Genomic DNA, 25023 nt, shown 5'->3' with positions numbered 1-25023 from the left:
CGTTTCCAGATATCAAGTTAGCTCTTAAAACCGCTTGAACTGCTTCGTCATTTGTGTAACCCAATGTGCTAAGAAAAAACTTTTTACAGACCTTTCTCTCATCGAGTGCCCATACTAATGTGTTAAGTCTTCTAGAGTTACATCCAGCAGTTTTTGTTGCAGTTGGCAACTTTTCCACTTGTCTAGATAGGAAATCTCGCCGTCTTTGTCTGTCCATATTCCAGAATTGTTCATGTATTTTTACTCTATTTATCTCACTAATAAGTTCAGTACATGACTTTTTACAGTTACTGCAAGGGGGTTTCATGGGGTGCTTCTTTTTTTGATTTTCTAGAATAATTTTTGGGTCTCTCTCTCTCTTCGCTCTTTTCGGTTGTAAAATTTCAACTTGATCTTGGTTTTCTATATTGTTGGACCTGTCGTCACACGTAACACTGTGTTTCCTTGAAGGCTCACTATCATATTCAGTCATTGGCAAAATTTCGTTGAAATCGATGTCACTAGCTGCACGCGGTTTCCTGGTAGGGACAAGCATACTGTCCTTTTTTTGACGAGGACTAGGTTGGTGCTCTATAAAAGCCTTTGTACTTAGTTGGACACAATCATGACTTCCTGGCGATTCAATGCACTTATGTAAGTTATTATCAACCGATTCAGAAGTTTGTACACAATCCTGAGTAATAGAAGATGTAATTACTGTTAGTAACTCAGTATAGTCCCCTTTACCTATTTCTTCACAAAGGCTTGGGCACTCCGATTCACTCAATGGTAATAAAGTCGGGCTGATATCGCGAAAGTCTATACTTAAGTCCATGGGATCATCAGGTACACAGAGACTAGAAGGATCAGTGATATAAGTATCATTTTCCTTTTGGAAATTAGTATTTAACTCAGACACCATTGTAGCACTATAGAGTTATTATAATGTTGCACATTGCGTTGTGATAACTTTATCAACAATTTATTACGATAACCACTCATTTTAAAACTTTTTAAAACCCACTTTATTCACCAATTACTCCGGAAACAAAGAAACACTTGTCATAACTAAACAACAACTGGACACCGCGCGCGTAAACAATGGCACGTGCCTGCTTTGAACTGACAACTTAAATCGACCAATAATGATCGAGATTGTCGGTCAGCCGCGCTCTGATTGGCGCGCTCGCGTCGCACGACATTTTTGACAAAACACTGTATCTTAAAACGCGCGAGAATTATTTAGCCAACACACTGCATCTTTGGTTACCGTGTTTTGCAATTTTAGGCTTTTAGTCTAATTTAAATACAGTGTTTTTTGCATGACGATATCTCAGATTTTTGTGAATAAAGACCAAAATCTATGAATGTAGGATCATGTAACAGGCAAAAAGAAATCGAATGGACGTTGTTAATCCAAAACACTGTAACTGCAGGTACAGTGTATTGGATTCACACGGTACAACAGCCCTTCTAGGTTGTAATAAATCATTGTTTATAAGCTTTATTAATTTTATCATGCTCGATCCATTGTCAGTTGTGATACTATACACTTGTGTTGTTCCAATATATGTAGTAGTAGCGAAGCAACCATAAAAAAATTTCTTTCAAAATTTCAGCGGTGCTCCGAGTGCGCATTTCTACAACTCCTAGGTTTCTAATAATAATTTGGCTTGTCTAACATATTCTATATTGATTCCAAAAAAGGACCTGTCAAGACGTGTCGCACCTTCCTCGTATGGAAGAACGGATAGCATCGACTTTATCTTGCAACAATGATTTAATGTTGTGAGAATTAAAAGATTGATACTCCCTTGCATTCATAGGAATTAGTTTTATGATGTTACGAAATGCTGTGTCGTCTAATAATTCAAATGGACGACCATGCACTGTCACGAGGTTAAGATACTCTTAAATTGCACACATTTTCGTTGACTTCATACCTGCATTTGATGTTCCTTCACCACAGTTTTCCTTATCTTCAGCATCGTTGGCTAGGTTATTGTATTTCATAACCATATTATATTCTTCAACGTGTTTCGAAGAAAGATGATGAAGCAAATTTGTTCCATGATTACCCTGTAACGAATAAGATAATTAAGGGTTGTGACTTATGTATTTTAACACCTGGCTATGTATGTACATATGTATTTGCATGTGTTGGATGGGTCATCCAGTTAAGAGGTTATTCGTTGTATGAAATGGTGGCACGGGTTTTTTTTATATATTTTTACTTAAGAATACATTTTTTAATGTTAACTGCTACGTTGAAAACGTTTACAAAGGGTTGTTGGTTTTATCTCGTTTTATAAGTGACCAGGGGAAATATACAATACAGGGGAGAGACAAGGTGTACAGGGGAAGATACTTCATGTACAGGGAAGAGATAAAAAAAATAACATGGTTATTTTTAAGAATTATCTTTATTTATTTTAATTATGAATTATTTATAATCAAACATTTAATTTCTTAGCAGTCTTTGTTTATAAAATTAAATGCTTTCTATGTGTTAGGAACAAATTTAATTTTCCATTTTTTTTCTAGGTTTTGTGTTATGAGTCATAAGAGAATAATTGTATGAGAACTCTGTCTGTATTTTTTTTCTTTATTTGTAATTTTAAACTCATTGCACAGAGTTAGGTCTTAGCTAATTGCTTTATATTTGTATTTTCGTGTTATTACTTTTAAGCTCTATGTATTTTATAGAACGGTGTTGTCGCTAAGAGCCTGTACATGTGCTGTTATTTTAATTTGAATTTTTGACGGTCATAAAGAGTTGTTTTGCAGCTAAGTTTTAGTAAATAGTTTTTGAATGTAGAAATGGTTTTTCTTTTGTGATAAATTAAAATTTCCAGATAATATTCCACTATTTAATAAAAAGTATTTCTGTATGAAATATAATCAAAAGATCTTAAAATAATAAATTGTCAAAGTTATTTATTAAGCTAATCGATATAGCTAATTGATCGAGATACGCTAATAAATAGTTGCGTATTTGGCGAAACAAATAATGTCCGATTTTATTCACTTTTATTCGCCAAATATGCATCCAATACCTTCAAAGCTTCTTTTAAAAAATCCAGCCATTTAGCTTGCAACTGCAGCTCTACATCACGCTGTCTAATCCTCTCTCTTTCTAATTCTTCCGCAACTCGATCACGCTCTCTTTCATACTGCCTTGCAGACCCCTCACACTCCTTAAATACTTTTAAAATTTCATCGTCGGCTTTCTTCTTTTTCTTCGGCGGCTTCCACTGTGTGTCCATTGAAGCTATTGAAGGTGGTAGTGGATGCGCGGGAAGTGGAGGTGGAGCGATTGAGCGTTGGCTACTTGTTCCCGGAGTATTCCAAGTATCTGGCAAAATGATGGGCATTTAGGTAGTTATCTCGACTTAATGTGTTAGTTTTTAGTTTTAATGATTGAATTATAATTCATTTAGTACTAGTTATTTCAAACTCAAAAGGTAATCTAAAGTATTTAAATTAAAAATATACCAACCGTCAGCAACGGGTGTTAGTTTTATAGGTATGTCATCAACAATAACTTCATTTATTGTTTTTGTGTTTGTTTCTTGTAGATGAGTACCTGACAAGCTATCTTCCTCCTCAACATCAACCTAATTTTCATAAAAAAATTACATTAGGGAACACACATCATATGTTTCAAAGCAGTGCTAACTACTACTTATGTTTATTTTTTTATCAAATGTCTGCTCTTGAGGATAATCAATAATGCAGATAACATCAAACTTCAAGAGACTAACAAGCATCATAATTCAAATAAATAATGTGGCAAAATCAAAAGCATGAGATTAAGTCATGCACCACTGCAAAAGGATTTTAAGTGTAACTATACTAACAAAAAAGAGCTTAAGTGGTGACCCTTTTTTGTTATTCTGGGGATTTATAAAGAGGTAGGTCCTTCTCATAGAGAAAACTTTTGACCACATTCAGTCCCGTTTAGGAATATCATATTCACACAATTCTTCAATGGTTACTAAGCTTATTGTATTTCTATGAAAATATACTATATGTACAGTTATGAGCAATATGATGAGTACACAATCCAAAAGTTGAACACTTGACTTATATCAGTCTGAGGTAAAAACTATAATTTTAATTAACATAATTATCTTTGCTTGTGACTGTGTAATTATGTGCATCAAAAATTGAAACTAAACTCATTTTAAATGTTACAAAGAAGAATTCTTAATCACACCTGTATGAAGCCAGCTTCTTGTATGGGCATTCCAGTAGCAGCCTGCACCCCAATTATATTCATAACCCTGGTTTCTAAGTCGGTTAATGTTAATTGAAGCGCAGGCCCACCACCTGTACCATGAGCTGACCTATTTATTTTGGCCCACTTTCGTTTCACGTTGTTTTTGAAATCACTCCAAACCTTAATATGAATAAAAAACACCACACCAATAATAGAGAAGGATGCCCAACGCCAACATAAAATGCATGCAATGAATTTCTACTTGTGAGATGAAACTATAACCATGGATAAAGATTTGAGACATACCTTTCGCCACTTTTCCTCTGTTCTAGAGTCGCCTGTGCCCATCACTATTGAGCATATCCGACAGCTCCTTCCATTTTAGCTGTACGTAGTGTCTCCCACGAGGGCCCCCGCTGGGTTTAGACAAGTCTCCATGCCTATAGTAATTTAAATAATTTTATAATGAAACGACTGTCTCCCATTCTATCTGGTATACACTTAATTTTAGACCTACATAAATATCATAAATTAGATACATACCCCATGGAAGTTTATTTCAATTTGATTCAAATTTGTTAAAGAACTATCAATTTAGCTTACCATTTTTTATGACCCAATTGTATAAATACACTACCTTTTGATTCTTAATAATATATAAATCTGAATATGAATCTGTATAGATAGATACAGATAATTCTGTATATATGGCAACACTGCTTTTTTTACTTTCCCTTGAAAATTTCCTCGCACAATCTTAAATCCGCTTGAAATTGCTTCCAATATGACTTTCAGTCTGTAAATTAGCTCAAAACTGATGCCTGTTGTTTCTGCAGCTAATTTAGGGTCCTCAAAGAACCTTCTGCTTGGTATTGCCACGACGGAGCTAAAAAAAAATCGAAGTGGTCTTGACTGAACTTATAAGTACTAAGGAAATCAAGACTACCACCTAATATGTGCTCCTCATATAAGAAAAGAAGAGTCTTTATACAAACTAAAAACCCTGTAAATCCGGGTTTTCTATTTGAATGCATTATTCTTATGTCAACGAGTTTTTAAGACTATATATTCAAATGTTTCTTCTAAATATATTTTTAAACTAGCATAGTTTTGTGAGTTAATTGGTTTTTTGAATCCATAGGAATTTAAATTTCGCGAGTTCATAAAGTCAAACAAATTATTGAAAAGTCTAATAAATCTAACAGTTGCTTCTGAATTATTAAATTCCTCAATTTTTAAAGTTTTAGAGCAAAATTGCATAGCGTCAGCAACTGAAGCACTTCATACTTGTGCTGCCAATTTTACCTTCATTACTTGGTTTTTGATATATACAATGTGTCAATATTTGTACAATATTATAATTGTAGTTAGTAGCTAACATTGTTCTGAGCGATTGTAGGAAATATCATAAATTAAAAAAATGTGACATTAAGAGGCATTTTTTAGATTTATGTTGAAAAAAGTGGAAAAAAAGAGTTACTTTTTTCAAATTTTAATTTTGTTTGTTATTTAATTAATGTTTTACTACATTAAAGTTATGTTTAATGATTTTAATTGATAATCCATGATGTCGGCTAGTCAGTAGAAAAAAAATAATGAAAAAAGATGAACAAACTTAGGAAATATCGTAAAAAGACTGCAGCACATCAGGTGCCTTTACAAAAAAAAAAAAAAAATAACTAAAGCCGCTAAGTCACAAATATAAATGTAATTATCAATAATATTGTACAAATATTAAAAAAACGCCGGGCGGTCACTTACCCCTGGGACAGTCTTATCTTATTTGCCATGTGCAATCCTTCGCTCTCTTGTAAGTTCACCAAGCTTTGGATGTGCCCCCAAGATATGTATTTACCTTCACAATTTGTTATATTTGATATGTCACCCAACGTAATCCCCATTAATTTGGCATCCCAATATTTTTGCCATAGCAAAATTTGCTGGACAACCATCAAAAGTTAAGTTAATAACTTCCAATCCACACTCATCGACATATTTAAACAATGTCTTAATAAGGAAGCCTTTTGTTTCGCGCTTACCTTACCTATTAAAAATACCCTACAGGAAGTTTCCAGCTAGCATTAACACATGTGAGCATGAAAACTAATACTTCCCTTGCTACAGGTTGGGTATCTACGCCTAGATACTGGCCTATGTTTACAAAACCTATATAATTGTGACCATCCCACTGTACACACTTACGAATGGCCTTTTCATTAAAACACAAACAACATTTGTAATTTTGGGTTGGGCTGTTTTTTACCAAAAGGGAAAGAGCTTCAAAGGACTCTTCGGTAAACCCTGGCTCACAACCTATTGATTTGTACCATCGCGCCAAAATAATAAAAAAAATGAATAATAAAAAAAGTATTATCCTTATTACACAAATCACACATAAATTTCAAGTATCAAAATAATCACAAATTGTTACTTTTACAACTCAAGTAATATCTAAAGTATTCTTACAACCTTTCTTTAAGGCATTTCTTAATTCCTATAAATCGAAGCACTACAAATTGTGCTCTTCTATAATCTTGTAACAGTTATTCTTAAGCTGCGTACGGATAGCGAGTTCCTGTGTTACGCGTAGTTGGGAAACACTGTCCACGCGTACATTGGATACGCGTACAGCTCCTGTACGGACCGCCGCGAACCTGCACGCGAGGTCCATCGATCCAGAGCGCTCTGCGAGCCGTAGTCATCATATAAAAAATTGGTCACGAGCTTTTTGCTTGCTGATAACCTCCAATCTCAATCCTGCTCCCCAGGACATTGGGATACGAAGATAAGGAATACATCCAATGATAATGTGAATCGAAAGCACTTTAGCTATATCAACTGCAGTAGTTTTAAGTTCGCGGCCCGTTTTTCTGAGATAATACAAGTTTGGTCAACTCATCTAACAAAAAACAGAATGTGGAAAAAAAAACAGCTTTTACAAATTTTATTTTTATTTTTAATAGGAACATTAATCAGTCTTCTGTTTATCATATGAACAAGTGTAATCTTAACATATATGAATTAACTCAGCGTAAAATGAGCTTAATGAAATCGCGATGACTTGTCTAATTCTGCGACGAACACTAATGCGGTGATAGTACTTCTCTAATTCTGATAGAACCGAATTAAGCGAGTATTTATTATTTTTCAACACAAAAGTAACAAACAATAAAATTAATAAAAAATATATACATATTGAAAGTAATTATGTATTTATTAATCAACGAGAAACTATCAAAAGTAGGGAAAAATAAAAATTAATATTGGACTTTAAAATTGTTTTTTACTCTTCACCACTGTACTCGTCAGTGATACTACAACCAACACACATAAAAAATTCTTGGTTGTCATTTATAATTTGACTTTGGCAATGGGTATGATAAGGATTAGTACAGAACGAGAATGTTATCCAGTCAGCTCCATTTTGTAACTTTACATCTTGTGAGTATAGCCCATTGCACGTACTACAAATCCAATCATCGTTCGAGATGGAATATTTTGATCCCTTTGATGATTGAGAAGATTGTTTGACATTTTTGTTTATTTGTCATTGTCATTTTGATTTATTAATCTGCTAAACTACCGCCGTATATCTTCTTTTTTGACATGTCTTACGGATACGGTTGCAGATTATGTTGTGGCAACTGGTGTTAAACACTAAGCTTTGGCAACAGTTCTCTTTTTTTGTGTTTTATTATTTGGTTTCCACTTTGGTATTGTTAATAATAATATTCTATGTCAAGTATCAGGAAGTCATATGTAAGTTATCTTAATGTCTAATTATTCTATGTAACAAAGCTGGTCCTTGTGGAGCGGCTTCGTTACGATGACATAACTCCTCCCCCCTTAAGATGAAGGCGTAATGACGGCTGCGACCGAAGCTGTACCTCTTCAGGTTCAGGTTGGTGTAGCGCTGTGATTTGCGCCGACCTAGGTTTTCACCAGAACTTGTAGGCTGCTACTCCGACTCCCGTGATGAATATCAAAATGTACATTGTTATAGATGGCCAGCTAGGTGTTGACGGTATAGTTATTGTGTTTTCTTCAGGCATCGTAATTTCTTCCGACCGTTTTATAGCATCCTTTAGGTTGTCTAGCTTTAATTTAATCGGTGCTACATATGGTGTTTGATAAGCACGAGGTAATGGTATAGTTTCCCTCAGATTGATTTACCTTTGATGTGTTGATAGGATTCTATCTTGAATCTGGATTCTGCAGCTACTGTCTGTTGTTATTAGGAAGACACCTTTATTGCGTTGATATTGTACATCCTTATTACAGATTGTTTTTATAACTTCTTCTTGTTTAATTACTACTATCCAGCTATTATTTTTGTTGAATGATGTTGTTTTCGTAACTTGCTGTGGCGTTGGTGCAGTTATGCGGTTCTTGATGCTGTATCAGTTGAGCACTTGGAGAAAATGAACACACTAATCACAAGCCTATAACATAAGTATTCAAATTTAGTAAACAAAATAACAAATAATAACATAAAAGTCATCAAAAACCCGGTGTATTTCATATATAAATATATTTTTTTGGCGCGACGAAACACGTTCCGACTCGTAACTTCAAACAGACTAACCGAATGGCGCTGGGCACCTCGCAGGATTGCCAACATGGGCGCCGCCGCGTATTACTAGGTTCATGACCTCGCTACAGCCCGCCAAATTCGAAATAAGCCCGCTATGTCGTTTTGTCCGTATATGTCATTTTGTCCGTATTTCCCCTATACGCCCATACACCCATCAAAGTTTATTTCAGTTTATGTTTTTCACATTGAATATTTGAAAAATCACATCTGCAATTTATAAAAAATACTTACATTTATTTTTCATAAGTTTATTATTTCGGGAGATTCCCTTAAAAAAGTCACAATCATAAAAATATATTTCAGATTGTAATTTAGTAAATGAATCACAATGCATTGAACAATGATTTTGTTGTATCAACAATCATGTAATTAAATGCATTAGGATCAATTTCTTGTTGAAGCAAATCAGTCGTGCACCTAGAACAATTTTTAAATAATTTAGATTTTTTACTCTGTATCGAGCTATATTTTTCTTCGCTTCCGCATGCAAAATGAGATCACTAGATATAATTTGACTTATTGTTGAAATCAAGGAATCAACTTCATATGCAAAATCAGGAGAATCTGAATCAGATTTTTCCATAATAATAATTGAATTTATTTCAATGGTATATAATCACCTTTCACACAATTCGCATTAATCAAATGGACTGAATTAAGATTATTAATCAACATTGCTTTTATAAATTTCATGCAAGTTGGATTAATATTTCTTATTCCATTGTTTCTGAAACAGCAAAATAAATTCTCAAGGGTGTCTTCATTAAAATGTCGTGTTATTTAAATTCAATTGAATGTAATACAGCTGCCCAGAACAGGAAGTTTCTACTAAGCAGAATAACTCTTACTGTGCCTACGTGCGAGGAATTTCATGACTGCAGATTCTCGTTGGCTAAATACTTGAGCTGCACACTTAACTTTCGTTTTAGGATTTTTATTAAAATCAACTTGATATTCAGTTAATTTATTATATTCTTATTTTATCATCCCCTTTAGCTTCAGTTAAAAGCAATCTTATGTGATCCCATTTTGCAACTACACTCGCGAGCAACCAAATCGACTCAAACCATACGCGCACATAAAAGTACGTATTTTTCGAAAAAATACATTATTTATTTAAAAAATATATATAGCGTTTGAAAGCTTAAGCTTAGCTTTATGTTGGTACCACATTGTCAACATTTATTCAGTACTTTTTAAATTAATGCTATCTGAATGAAAGTAGAGGGAAAATGGGAACTTAGAAAAACGTGCAATGGTTAGTTATTAAATAAAACAAAAACTGTTTAATAAACATAAAATAATTTATTGAATCAATACTTGGTATTGCCTCCCCTAGCTCTAATCACAACTTGCAGTCGGTTTTTCATCGATCTGATAATTTTTTTCACGGTGTCTTGAGGAATTCCGTCCCACTCCTCTAATACCGCCGCCTTCAATACTTCTACGGTCAAAGGGACTGGGACGGATTTCTGGCCAGGACCCTTCTCTTGAGTTCGTCCCATAAGTGCTCGATGGGATTCATATCTGGACTGGCAGGCCAGTCCATCGTCGGTATATTCACTTCGTTCAGGAACTGTCGAGTGATACGCGATGTGTGGCACCTGGCATTGTCATGCATTAATAGGAAGTTTTCGCCCACAAATCCTGCATAGGGAACAACGTGGTCCTGAAGAATGTCGGTAATGTACCGATCAGCTGCCAGCCCTCCTCCTCGGCCTCCCGCGGGCACGAAAACGAGCGCGTTTTTGCGTCTAACGAGATACCAGCCCACATCATGCAGGAGCCGCCGCCGTATGCAACCGTTTCAGGAAAACAGCACTGCGCAAATCGCTCGCCCGGACGCCTGTAGACCCGGCCTCTCCTGTCACTACCATGCAGAAACATTCTGCACTCGTCAGTGAATAAAACCGACTGTAATTGCTCGACGCTCCAATTGAGTTGCTCAGCAAATTGAAGGCGCGCTTGTCGGTGGCTTGTCGTTAATTTCGGGCCCGTGGCAGGCCGTTTTGGAGTGAGATTGGCTTTCTTCAAGCGTCTTCTTACTGTCCACTCGATGACAGCCACCCCGCGAACACATCAACACCCGTCAGGTTCAGATTCCGGAACGCCGTTGTAACAATGAAACGGTCGTCTCTCTCTGAAGTGCACCGGTGGCGACTGGCTCTTGGTCTTCGATTAAAGGCACCAGTCTTATTTTATTTTATTTTTTTGTGAAAAGTTATTACGTACGCCTTTCAGCAAATGGGGCAAGGGGTGTATGGAACAGTGGAAATATTCTTGTACCAGAGGCTTCAAACGCATTGGAATTATATTCCTTGTTTTCTCCGACTTCCTTTTCTTCTTGTGAAACTTGCGTTGTTACTGCCACTGTATTGCCCCAAGCTTCATTTTTGTTGTCTCCTAATAGGACTATGCTTATTGAAAAAAGAAAAAAAAAGCAGGAAATATAACCATAAATGCTCAAATACCTATCTCAATGACCTTTATTTTATAATTGAAGGTCATTAAAATTAAAGCGACCTTGATTCCGCTGACTCATACCTGAAAATTATTCAATGACAGGCGTTGTTTTAACCGTTGTATTGTTTTCATAATTTGAATTTTCAACGGTTCCTTTTTTTGGTATAGTATAATATTTTTCGTCTTTTGTTATGAGACATAGATATAGAATAATTTGCGCTCTAGATGACATTTTAACTTATTTCGAGTTTCGATATGTTACCGGCCAAACCCGATTTCAGGATTAACTAGTTTTGCCTAGACTAAACTAGTTCTTCCTAAACGCGATAGGATTAACTAGTATAACCTAGTTCAAACTAATTTGTCCTAAGCCCGATAGGATAGAACGGCGGATTCTGCAAAATTGAATTATATGTATATCAAAATATTGAATAATTTGTAACATACATGTCTGTAAACTTAAAGTATAGTCGCATGGTATATACGCATCGCTTGGCACGCAGAGTTATGGTTTGTTATGTCAATATTATTGTGAGCGTTGATCTTATGATTATTGATTGTACTTCTGGTGGGATCCAAATGGTCGTTAAGATATAGTTGAAATTTGAGTCGTCGTTCAAAAATAATAATTTTTGTTTGGACTTGCAAACAGCGCATGCAAGTAGCTGTTTGTTAAGAATTCTATCATGTTTATGTCTTATTGACATTTATTATTGACATTGTTTAACAATACGTTTTACCTGCGAATTGCTGAAAAAAACAACATTTATTTATAGACTAGTTATGTGTATCTAGAAACAAACAAAAAACATATAGAATTCTTTCTATTTAAGTCTTTCCTGTTTGTTGTCAACAACCGCAAACTAAGTCTAGGTGTGTCAACAGGGCACATTAGAACTATATATAAGACATCGTTAGCACTCATATCCAGTGTCACTTTAAACTGTCAGTTAGATCGTTACAGTTGGAACACAAAAACTGCAACTAGGTATATCGTTTTCGTTTCAAATTATTTTTTGATTTATGTAATTGGTTTCCCTTACCGTGTAAATCAAATAAATCAATATTATTTGAATTTAAATCATCAATTATTTTCAGCGACCTTTACACATGTAAAGTCAGTCTATAAGTGCTTTCAATTAAACTAAATAAAGCTCATGCTTCATTATATCATTTAACTCTCACAGAGCGTTGGCAGTGTGTGGCTACTAATTTTTCTACTGGAAGCGGTGTAATTTAAAAACACGCCTTAACAGGCTCAATTATCAAACTAAAATTATCTCAGTACAATTGCTTGTGTTATAAACCATCTTTCTGTGATGTAATTATGCTTTGAACAGGACTGGACGGAAAAAACGACAGCGACTTCAGAATTTTCTTTTGACTCGAAAAATGCAGCGGTCGCGGTCGAGCGCAAGGAAACCAGGTACTATGTAATGCATGCAATCCCACACGTGAATATGCAGGGGTGGACTAGCTAAACATGCTAAGTAAACATTTGTTGAAATTTACGTGCCGAAGGCTCGCGTGTGAATTATTAATAAACTGCAATGTTTTATTTATGTTTCTATGATTTATTAGAGCTTTTATTTTTCAGAGGAAGCTGCTTTGGTATTTGTGCTAATGCTAGCGCTTTATAATGCTGTTTCACATGCAGATGAAGTAGTAGTGAAGACAATCAATGGAAAACAGCTACCGTGGACAACTTACGTACCTGTGTCTTATAGTTGTCAAGAACGAGACACTTTGTTTTTTAATAGAGTCGTACTAGTCTTTTTAAACAGCAAAGACGAAAAATACGGGTGTTTGCCTCTGTCAATGGGAGTTATTTTAGATAAAAATAGAATACTAACTTCATATAATCCCTTCAAAAAATTTACGAGGGATAGTTCAATCGTCAATGAAATACATATTTATGTACTCATTACACTTGAGTTGAAACCAGGTTGTTTTCACACTCATCAGATACATGAGCTTTGGTCGGGTCGTCAAGTAACATACACCCCAGACGAAGACATTCCAGCCTACAGTTGGCATGGTCTACGACCTAATAGGCATTCTCCTCTCCACGACCTGATGATACTGCGAGTTAAGACTGATTTTGATAAGTCATTTCCATTTTCCAAACTGAAGGAAAGTCAGGTGACTTTTGGAACTAAAAATCAAATATTTATTATGCTTATCGCTAAACCTGGAGATAAGCTGACATATCCCGTGCGCTTTGCTCAAATAAATGTAGACGGAGGAAGGAAGCTTCAATATTATAATGATGATAGTAGTGATGATGTCATTGTAAATTGTGATAGCTACATTTCTAAATTGCTAGGCCATTTCATTTGTATTAGGAATATTTATCAAAAACGAGGACTCACATCGGGTGCAGTTTTAGTATCAAATGAAACAGTTTTCGGAATCGGTAGCTTCGCTTATAAACGTGAGAATGTTGGCATTTTAGTGTTCACTGACGTACGGCCTTACCACGACCTTATCATGAACACTATGACCGACGCTGACACAGAATAGCGCATACATTTCGCTATAAACTGAATAAGTTTCTCAAGAAAGTAAGAAAAAATATAATAAAATACTTAGATGATCCCTATTTTATTTTTTAGGCTAATATGATTATTTTATGCGGATCAGTTCGTTATGCTATGACCATGTTTTTAATACATGTATTTTTTAGAGTTAAAGAATGATGCGAACTCTGGTATTTTATTTAAGTGTGATGAGATGTTAAATTTATATTTCTCCTCTGGAAAAGTTGGCGTCATTCATATTTTTGTAACTTATTTTTAGCCATAGTTGTTTTACCGAGAACATTTATGCGTGACTGAAATATATATTCTGTTTAGTAATTATTAATCTAAGATTGATATGTACGTTGTTTTAAGTAAATGTCTCGCGCTAACGTGTGGTTGTTTGATTAATGCCCGGTTCCTATAACTTACGAGACGTCATTGGGCCAATGTAACCATCCGTAATCTAGTTACCATTACCAATGCAAAACTAGAGGTCCACAACGCCCTACCTGCAACGAGCATCCGTAGCTAACCCGCCTACGACTCGTTCGCCAATGTCCCTCTCGTTCCTCTTTACGTTTAGTTACAAGAAAACATTGTACATCAGTCATGCAAAAAAAATCATACGTTGTCATATTTTAAATGAGTATTAGAACAAATTACCGTACAATTACAATAATAATTTGATTTACCTTGACATCTAAGCTTAAAATAAGTTTACATTCTTAGTATAGCAAGTTTGATGTTACGTATGCAAGGGGTAAACAAAACGCGTGACAATACAATGCGAACCGCATGACATTGACATCTGTCTTCCCGTCTTCCGTGTCCGTCCGCGTCTTTAAAATAAAATTGTTATTAATTTGTTTTATAGCTCCTTGTTTGTACGCGCACCGTCTAGTTTTATTTCTAGGGACAGGAACCAGGCCAACGTGCCACAACATTCATAAATAATAAATTAGCATCACATACAGCTTGCACACTAATGCTAAAGTAGCCTTTTCTGTTTCTGAATTCTTCTCCAATTTGAGAACCTGTAAAAAAAGTGTAAACTCTTATAATTAAAATCAATCTGAAGTAGTAAAATGTATGAAATTGTTAAGTTTACTTGATACAAAATTATTATGTATGTATGATCTTACATGGTGATTGAATTCTAATATGTGTACCATCAAGAGCTCCAAGAACACGTGGAAAGCGTGATATATTATAAAAATCCTGCTCAGTGTTTGGGAGCATGCGAATATATGTGTTATATAGCCGTGCTATAGCACAGCTAACATCAAATACGATACGACAAGCTGATGTTTTCGACACACCTATAAAATCAGCTACTGATAATAACATTGTTCCTAGTGCATAAAAACGTAAAGTAAGCAGCAACTGATGTATTAGTGGTATTTCATAGTTTCTAAAACAAAAAATATTTGTAAATTGAGTAGCTAAATAACACGCAAACTGTTTTAAAGTTTTTAGGTTATTTAAGTAATACATAATTATTATGTTTTATTATGTACAAACCGTCTTCCTTTCACTCTTAAATTAGGATAAATTTCACTGAGTAATTGTTCCACAGCGGGTTTGTCGAGCCGAAATCTCAGCTGAAATTCTTGGTTATCAAGCACGGAAAAATAATCAACCCTTTGTTTATAAATTCTTAATCCCACTTCTTGATCCGTATCTTCGTCTGATAACAAAGCCATGATTTTTCTATCACTTTCAGAGCTCGACATTATTACAGAAATCATGATAAACATAATTTCAACCAAAAGAAAATGCTCACGATTGTTAACTGACCGAATTTGACCAGTAAACAAAACGGTAACGAGACGTTGTCTTGACAGTTCAGTGACGGTAGAAAATATTTATAGGAACACATTCCAACACATTTTCATACTTTGTGCTTACTAACGCCCTCTCATCCGTTAGTAACCAGATGTCGGTTATTTGGGTAACGAGTAGTGTTTTATAGTAATGGTTTCGTGTTATGTCTGGTTGAAATTTTAACTATTCGTAACAGAAACGATTCGTTTTTGACTTATAGGAACCGGGCATAAATGTTTTTATCAGTCTGTAGCAATACCTTATGAATGAAAAAATCATTTAAATTATCATTTAGCATATTTAAAGTAGTGGTACCTCTTCTCGCAATAAAAAAAAACTTATCCAGTATCTGTATGTACCGTGACTGACTAAATACTTATATTTTACAACTTGTAGATGTAAAATAATCCTAAAAATGTGAATGCTGACAGGATCTGAAATAAATGAGCACAGTATTGGTAACATGAAGTCACGGTGGTACCTATCTAGATATTTCCTACAAGTTTTCAATTGTACCTAGATTATAAATAGTGCCGAATATTCGTGTCGTATTCGATATTCGGCATATTTATTACTCCTTCATATTTCTCACCAAAAATCTGTTTTACACTTTAAGCACTGCATTTTACCGCGATCGATGTAAACGATGCCACTCTAAACATGCGCCCGCGCTGTACGTGTTTGAACGCGCTGATACCGCGAAAGGTGATCAAAAGATACAGTGTAGTAGGTATAATTTAAAACTTGAACTTTCTTTCTTTGCCTTGTTCAGGGCAAACTCCGAGATTACATCGCCGACATTTATCTGAATAATGTCTGCCTCAATACACGTTAATGCTACAGAATTGAGTTTGTCTCGACGGATGTTTGTTTTTGGCATGATTTTTAATCTTTTTAGTTGCGACAAGGATCGTTTAGCAGAGCAGTTAGTTATCATTAAGCTTTGAAAGATTTTAAATACCACTTCTATGATTGGGATAACGAACTTTATCTTAAATCATCATTTCATATACCAAGATCAGAATGGGTGACCTTTGTTTCTGAAGATTCATGCTTAATTCGAACATATTTATGAAAGTGATTAAATTCACTCAGGAAGTTTTCATTAAAGTCTTCTGGGTAAACTTGTTAGAGCATTTGGATATCTTTTTCATATTCGAAACATGACTTATTAATATTAAGATCTGCAAGAAATATAAACTTTTGCATTTGAGCATTATGTGTGTTATTACATTGAAAGTCTCAATGCAGAATTTGTCTCTAGACATACACAACGGGTAGACTACTTAATGTGTTGCGTGGCTACTCTTGCAAGTCATAAGATGTTCCTCTTTTTTCTTGAACCACGTGTTTGTTATAGACAGGTCGAAGGCACAAGCAGCTTGTAGCAGTGTCTCGCCGTCCGCGATCCGGTTTCCGAATCCGCAACCACCGTACACTGTCATATTCACCATTATTTCTTCCTACGCGTCCATTAAAATCACTTCCTGTATAAACTTCCTCGTTAAAGATAAAAGATCATTTATTTTGTGAAAACACGTGTATATGTTTAGAAAAAAAACAGGTATTTTTGTTACCTAAGGTGGTAAAATAAAATCAGACCCATGTTTGCCAGCAAAATTGGCGTACAAAATTTTTACAAATATTTAAAGTGAAACGTCACAATATAGGTAGTAAAAGTGTTAGGCATCATTTAAATATTCATTAAGAGTATAAAAACACTTGGCAACAAGATATTCTTTGAATTTTAATTTAAACTTATTTAAGGGTAGGGACTTAATCAATTTTGGCACTTTGTTCTAAATGATAGGCGCTAGACAAAATACGCTTTTATGCATTAGCGCAGTGTTGCATGGCACAATGCATAGTCTGTCATTATCCCTACGACTACGACTGCTTACATCAGCAAGGCCACTAAATAATTTTGGGTTACCTTTTACAAAAGTAGCAACTTCATATATATATCGCACACTTAATCATAAAACGTAATAACTCAAAAATTCAACTTTTTGGGAACTGGCGTTTAAAGTTTTTCACTTCTGCCGCGTCAACTTAATTAACATGTAATTATGGAAATAAATACATTTTAATAAAAAAATAAGTTTTAGGTTATAGTTTGATAATCAAGCTATTTAATGAAACCAGGAAAAATGAATTTCATAAAAATTTGACCAAGAAAATCGTTAGAGAAAATTAAGTTTCGACTTATTTCAGTCTATTATTAAATTTTATATTTGGAAGTCAAATTATAACCAACGTATATGGAAATATTCCAGTTTATGAATAAAATAAAATATCATATTGTATTAGTATACACTGTTAGTTCAGTTTATGATTTATCAACGTAGATATTTCTAACAATAAATTACAATAATGCGTTTTATGAATAGAACCGTGTCTCACATATTTAAAACATTTAATAATAAAACGTAACATCGTATTTATATTCATGATTTTGTATTAATTTATGGATTACTTTCGCAATAATCAGAGTTTACGAAATTGTGTATTTATTTACATCCCTTACAAATGGTATATTCCTGACTTAAATCATAAAAATAGGCATAAATAAATGAACTTAAAATAAAAGAAACGATTGTTTGTACAACATAATATTTTCTTTAATTAAAAATAGGTACAAAATTGTGAACTTAAAACTAACATGCCTTATCAACTTAAATCAATAAAAACGAAATGTTTATAACTTTTACCATGAATTATCAAAGAAAAATATTTATTAAAATAATAGGTATAAAAAATCAACTCAAAATCAATGAAAACAAAAATATTTTTATTTCTATCATAAATTATAAGAAGCAAATAGGTCTTTCATTAAAATAATAAAATAAAAGCAACTTAACATCAATAACAAAAGGAACAGTTTTATCTTTCTATCAGTAATTAAAACAATTGGCAATAGGTAATCAGTCTTTTATACCAAATATAAAACAGTACCTACTTAGTACAATAACGATTTGAAGTAAGTAGTACTTTAAACAAATAATATCACAATTAAATCATAATAATCACACATAAATGAGATCTGAATTGAATGAAAGCAATCAATTAATAATAGAATTATAAAAATTAGTATAAAAAGGTGGGATCAAACCTTTATTTATAAGATCTTTTAAATCTTTCTTTTTATTCACACTTATGTCTTGTCTTTGCGTGTACGCTTTATGCAGCGTTATTTGTGTTAATATACTCATTTTCTTTCTTTTATTTCGGACATTTATTTCTCGGTAATTATTGTCTTTGTAAGAGGTTTTAAAAAATATACTAAACGGGCATTCCTTTTTCATAAACAACACTTTAATATTATTCCAGTTTACCGTTTGCCCCTCAATATCTATGTTATAGTTATAACCCCATTCTTCCTGCAAGAGTTTCATATCCATAAAAGACTCGAATGTTAATTCATGGACATTTATGGCTGGTTTGGATTTCTTTGCATTTTTTATTAATGCTATGTACTGATCAGGGCTGTAAATGGGCCCTGATTTAAGATTCTTTTTAATTTCTTTCTCAATTAAACTATGCACACTGTCTGCTTCGTTCTGTGTATGTCCAGTAATTAAGAATTTGTGTGTAATTGTGTTTATATTAAAATTTTGTGTGGCAAATAAATATAATGTCGCGATATATTTATTTTTATTCTGACCACAACAGTTATCAGAATAAAATATGATATTTTTTTCTTCTGTATCTTCCTCACGAAGTCTTTCAAGATATTTCAAAACACAAGTTCCTATTTCAACTGCACCACGTTTCGCGTCTGATTCTGTCCAAAAATAACAATGTACATTGTCATAAGCCGTTTTTGATGTAGCTGTTGTCAATTCGGTTAAAGTTAAATTGTAGCTATTTAGTTTAGACTTATAATAGAACGATGAGCTATCGCCTCTTGGGCACTGTAATACTGCCTGTAAATCATATATAACGACCTTATTGTTTTTATTTATCACTCTTCGATCTTCCTGCTTCTCATGCCTACTAAGTGCTTTTTCTTCCAAATGTGTGTTAAATTTTTCCTCTAGCTCTTTCTTTTTCTCTTCTACAGAATTTTTGTATGATAAACATAGATCACATTGATCTTTTTTTGGTTGAAAAAAACTTAAATTAAATTCCTTTGTGAATATTGTATAATATGCTATATAATTGCCAAACTCTTTGGAATCTTTCTTTTGGTCTTCTACAAAGTCCTTGTATAAGTCTTTGATTGTTTTTCCACCATCAATAAATTGTCTGGAAGTACTAGCTCGTACGTAGTGGGATTCCATTTTTGGGATACTTAGAATATGTTTTCTTATGTCACTAGTTAGTTCCGAACTAAGAGTCCTGTGTTTATTGTGTCGGCCTCTCATGTCTTCAAGCATAAAGCCACGTTCACTTACTCTGGTTTGCACAGTAAAAATTGTGCGGTCGGTAATATCCAGGGTAGATTTAAAAAATGTTTTACAAACTCTAATTTTTATATTATTGACTGTAAAATAATAAGCCTTATTAGGACGCCGAGGTTTTTCGGCATTTGTATACTTGTATTTAGGTACTATATCAACCATGCAAGTGGATATGTAAGCTCTCTGCTTATTAAGATCTCCTAGATCCCAGAATTCTTTGAATAAATCATATCTGTCAGGAGTAGATATGTTTTCAGTGCATTTCAATTTACACTTTTCTGTGCACGGGATTTTAAGACACCGGCTAGGAATAGTTTTATGGGTTTTCGCTGTTGATACATATGATTCTCCAGTATTTCGTAGTTTTTTTATTTGGTTTTGTTTCCATTTTGTAGGGTTCCTTGTGCGCTTACGGCCTTTTTTATTAATATTGATCTGGGAACTACCATCACTGTCAGACTCTGTAGTGTGAGACTCAAAAATGTAGTTCTTTTTCTTTTTATTATGAATCAATTTTTCGTAATCAAAACTTGGGTCATCATCACTTAAGTCAATATCACTTTCGTCAGTAAACATGGGTGAAATATTATTGGATGTGTTATTAAAGTTTTGCTGTCTTAAAATCATTTTGCTCGAATCGCTTTGTGCCGTTTCTATAGATGATGTCCCACGATTTTGTTCAATTACCTGCGAGTCAATAATCCTATACTCATTTGTATTAGTAGTTAATTCCGGAGAACATCTTTTTGGTCCTTCAGACGATAAGGAACTGTCGGAATCTGACGACGAAGTACTGGACGAAGATGAACTTGAGCTCGAAGAGGGTGAATTTGGTTTTGGCAAACTTTGTCTGATTTCAGTGACTGTTGCAGCACGAGTTATGTAACTGTTATCTTCAGAAGAATCATCACTATCATAAGCCGGCACAAGACTAACTTGGGAAATTTTCAATTCATGTTCTTTATTTTTGCAGCTTGGTTGTACTTTACGTGAAGTGATCAATCGGTGATCATATTTTATATTACTATCGTAATCCGATAGAATGTCATCACAGCTATCTAAAGATTCTTCTAAGTTTTCTTTGTCTTGTAACATTTCACTGTACTGAGATCTTATTTTTTCGGAGGGAACATTGTCGATGTTGCTTTTCAGTGTCTCGTCTTCATCTTCACTTCTGGCTTCTATTGTTTTATTTTCGATCGATAGCAGTTGCATAATTCGACATGCTCTTGAAGACGCCATACTAAAAAAAAATATTAGATTTATTTTTTACGTAAAATTATGGTAGGTAAAATATCAAGCGGCACTCCCACCCTTGGCACCTCTCGCTAACTTTAAATCTGTGTAAGCGTTTGGCTCAAAATAGGCAAAACAGTCAAAAAATTAAGTAACGAACTGAACTTAATAACTATTATTTTAATTAGCACTAGCGATACCCACAACCGAAAAATTAGCCTTATTTCTAAAATACTCCAGTTTATTATAAAACTATCAAGCTCGATGAGTTAGGTTATTTAAAGAAAACAGAATTAAGCCCTCATGTGCCATCAAACTTAGTATAATTTTAATCATAAATAGAAATAAATCTAACTGATGTATGAAGTTAAAGTATTATTTAATAATAAACTGAAATAATTCAAAATACTCCATACAATTGAAATGTGTTTTAAGAGTAAACTGCATTAACTCAAATTGATACTCAAACAGCGGTCAAAAAATTAAAACTAAACTGCATTAAGTCGAAATATGTCAACAATCCATGAACATATTTTTGTAATATAACGTAATAAAACTAAAAAAATCAGTTTATAATATAATAGTAACATAAAAAGGGACTTACCTGTTAATAATAAACAGATCTAACTCAATTTATTGCGTTGTTCGGATCGTCCTCCTAGCGTAAGCGCTGACGCAATACTGATTGTAGCATTTCATTGGTTGCAACTTGTCCGCGCGAGTAAATCAAAAAGAGAGGGACGAACCTTTATTTCACTCACACTTATTGTAATCGAGCGGCAGTCGGAGCGTACGTATTTATACTATTGGGTTATTACGTTTTATGATTAAATCTCAAAAAACATGATTTTTGAGTTATTACTCTTTATGATTAAGCGTGCGATATATACAAGGAAGGTAAAGTTAATATTTTAAATTTATTGAAAAACTGTTTGCAACTGTCAGTATTTTGAAGACCAAACATTGCCCTAATGCATCTTTTTTGAGATTTGAAAACTGTTTCTCTGTTGGCCGAGTTTCCCCAGAATATTATTCCAAATCTCAGGATGGAGTGAACTATGCCATGGTAAGCTGTAATTAGAGCACCAGTGTCTACGATAGCTGATAGTTTGAACAGAGCATATGCGGAAGAACTAACTCTTTTTTTGAGTCCCTCTGTCTCGTTGTCCTGCAAATTCATCATCAAACAGTCAAGCAGTCAAAGTCCTCCCATAACTTTTCTTTTTCACTGTCCTCACATCATGACTGTGTCGCATATATATGTACACTTATCAATCTATCACTCTTTTAACATCAACACGCTTTTTTTCAACCTGTTATCTAAAAATACACTCACACGATTTTTCTTTCCGCCACTAACATAATTGTGAAACTTATATTATTTTCATATCTCTCGAGCCCTTCCACCATTCCCTTTTGTCTCTTAAAGAAACGCCACGTTAATCTATTTCGCATAATTTATTTCGCACCTAGACGGCATAAAACACGTCTAGGGGTTGGACGGAGCCAAGGTACGTATGTAAGAGTCGAAAACCGCGAAGGAATACAAGATTTTATCACTAAGTGTTTTCGTTTGTATGGCGGTCTCTCACCCTCCAGGTAACCTCGGTTTGTATGAGTAAAACTCGAAATATCTGAAGTTTCGTGTGAGCTAGCCGACCGTGAGTGGTGTCGTTGGATGCGGCTCGGCGAGACCTATCCAACGGTGTATAAATGTATGGTAGGCTTGACTAATTGGTACCATCGCGCCAAAGTGCGAGTGTGCGAGACACGTATTAAAATGATTTCTAACATAATTTTAAGCGCGTGAACTGGGACGTACTTCCGTAGAAAATTTGTTTTTTCTTGGCTTCAAAAAATCATTGCTGTGACCAGTTAAGGAGGATAATAAATCAGCAGTTTCTTGATTTATAAAATACGTTAACTGTCAGCTAGCACTCAGTCTTCTTGTTTTTGATTTCAGTGCAGCTATTTTATTTATCAAATCAACGCGTAAAGTTTTTCTTCTTTATTGTTTTATACGAAGTGTTATAATTTCTGTTGGTTATGAAGTATTTGGAATTTCATTATCATTATGTGGATGAGACTGTAGGGATGTACTTTGAATATCGCTCTGTTGCTTCCGTAACCGGTCTTATAAGCTAGCAGCCATATGGGTACAATCGATGCACCCTATCACACCAGGAAAATTATGTTTCCTTTGAAACGTGTAAATTATTTAAGAATTTTACAAACAAAAATAAAAAAAAACAACTTTAGTTATGTAGAAACCTAAGAAAGTTTTAAATTATAATTCAACCTATTTAAAAATACACACTTCACCGCAACTAGAGCAGCGATCCCTGTCACGCCGAAACGCCGCATACGCGTCCCCCGTGCCGCAGCTTCGGCTCACTTGACCTTGGAATCCCGCGCGGTATGTTGGTTCCTCCTTGATAGTCACGACCTCCGAACTAGTGCCTAACATGGTATTCGCCTCTTTGGCACATGCTTCTTGCTCCGCCAATTCAATAACCCGCGATAACGTGAGTGTCGGCTCAAACAACTGGTCGCGTTCTGGACCTGCAGTCAGGCCAAGGACAAAACGATCTCGTAGATTCGTAAAGCGGTACCGAAGTCGCAATAAGTTGCCAAACCTCTCAATCGCGAGGCTCATTCTCCTATGGTTTCGCCTGTTTTCCTGCTGGTGCTAAAAAAAAACGCCTTGTCCACGATGAGCACTTTATTGGTTCGAAATGCCTATCGAGTAAGTCAACTAGGTCCTTAAAACTCAGCGCTTCCAACTCCTTTGGAAATGCAAGGTTAAGCAATAAACGGAACGTCTCTTCTGTGAGATGGCATAGTCGAATTCCACTCTTTTTTAAGCGGCACTACCTGTGGTCAAAACTACCGAAGTGGCGAATTTTAAGTTTCGTGAAAATTTTTATTAAAAGCTTAACCTGTGATTCGATCACAGGTTAAGCTATGCTTGACGCGGTTGGTCCGTAGATGGGTGACCATCTTTGTCATAACGAGTTCCTCCGTGTTTCGAAAGGCACGTAAAATTGTGGGTCCTGGCTGGTATTCCTACATCTTTGACAGTCGTTACAGGTAGTCAGAAGCTTGAAAAAGTCTGACAGCCAGTCTAACCAAGGGGTATCGTGTTGCCCAGGTAACTGGGTTGAGGAGGTCAGATAGGCAGTCGCTCCTTGTAAAACACTGGTACTTAGCTGAAACCGGTTGGACTGGAGGCCGGGTATTTAGTCTGAACGGCCCAAAGTGAATGGCCCGCGGGCCATTCGACCGTAAACAAAAAACCTCTACGTTGCAATGGACCGGTGATAAAAAAAATCAGTGTCATAAAATATGTCATGTACATTCGGGATCAAAAGATAAAACGTTAAAATAAAAGATTTTAGATTTGTTCTAGATTTATATTAACTTCTTAAAAAAAAACAATCAAGATCAGGTAAAATCAGTCTTACAAAAATAATAATAATCAAACAATAACAACATTCGAAAAATCAGCCTTATTTTTTAAAAAAAGTAAAAATAGAAACAATTAACTTTTAAACTATAAAAAATCTTACAATATATGCTTTAATCAAATAAATTAACATACCAAACTCTGTGTTCAATGGCTAGCGATATTGTATAGGAATATAATTATTTATAAAATGTTTACAAAACATTATTTACTTATTTATTAATTTTAAAATCAGTCTTATTTAAAAAAACAAATTAACTAAGCATAAAACATAACGATTAAACAATAAAAACATTTGGATAATATAGCCTTAT

General features: G+C 34.5%; 3 protein-coding genes across 3 annotated transcripts; 1 reads left to right on the top strand and 2 right to left on the bottom strand.

Annotated features, from left to right (window-relative positions):
- Window positions 1–2880: 2880 nt before the first annotated feature.
- Window positions 2881–5651, bottom strand: LOC113493895. Its single transcript, XM_026871927.1, has 3 exons — window positions 4196–5651; window positions 3479–3596; window positions 2881–3355 (listed from the first exon to the last, which is right to left on the bottom strand). The coding sequence occupies exons 1-3, from the start codon at window positions 4259–4261 to the stop codon at window positions 3000–3002; spliced, it is 540 nt and encodes a 179-aa protein (XP_026727728.1). The 5' UTR covers window positions 4262–5651; the 3' UTR covers window positions 2881–2999.
- Window positions 5652–12620: 6969 nt separating this feature from the next.
- On the top strand, window positions 12621–13797 carry LOC113494303. Its single transcript, XM_026872586.1, has 2 exons — window positions 12621–12684; window positions 12856–13797. Exons 1-2 carry the CDS (start codon window positions 12651–12653, stop codon window positions 13779–13781), a joined length of 960 nt encoding a protein of 319 aa, XP_026728387.1. The 5' UTR covers window positions 12621–12650; the 3' UTR covers window positions 13782–13797.
- Window positions 13798–18409: 4612 nt separating this feature from the next.
- LOC113494301 lies at window positions 18410–24235 on the bottom strand. Its single transcript, XM_026872584.1, has 2 exons — window positions 21848–24235; window positions 18410–21250 (listed from the first exon to the last, which is right to left on the bottom strand). The coding sequence occupies exon 2, from the start codon at window positions 21247–21249 to the stop codon at window positions 18667–18669; it is 2583 nt and encodes an 860-aa protein (XP_026728385.1). The 5' UTR covers window position 21250; window positions 21848–24235; the 3' UTR covers window positions 18410–18666.
- Window positions 24236–25023: the final 788 nt, after the last annotated feature.

The sequence above is a fragment of the Trichoplusia ni genome, chromosome 5, assembly GCF_003590095.1.
Source record: "Trichoplusia ni isolate ovarian cell line Hi5 chromosome 5, tn1, whole genome shotgun sequence".
Taxonomy (NCBI): Eukaryota; Metazoa; Arthropoda; class Insecta; order Lepidoptera; family Noctuidae; genus Trichoplusia; species Trichoplusia ni.
This window is presented reverse-complemented; position numbering and strand designations above follow the sequence as displayed.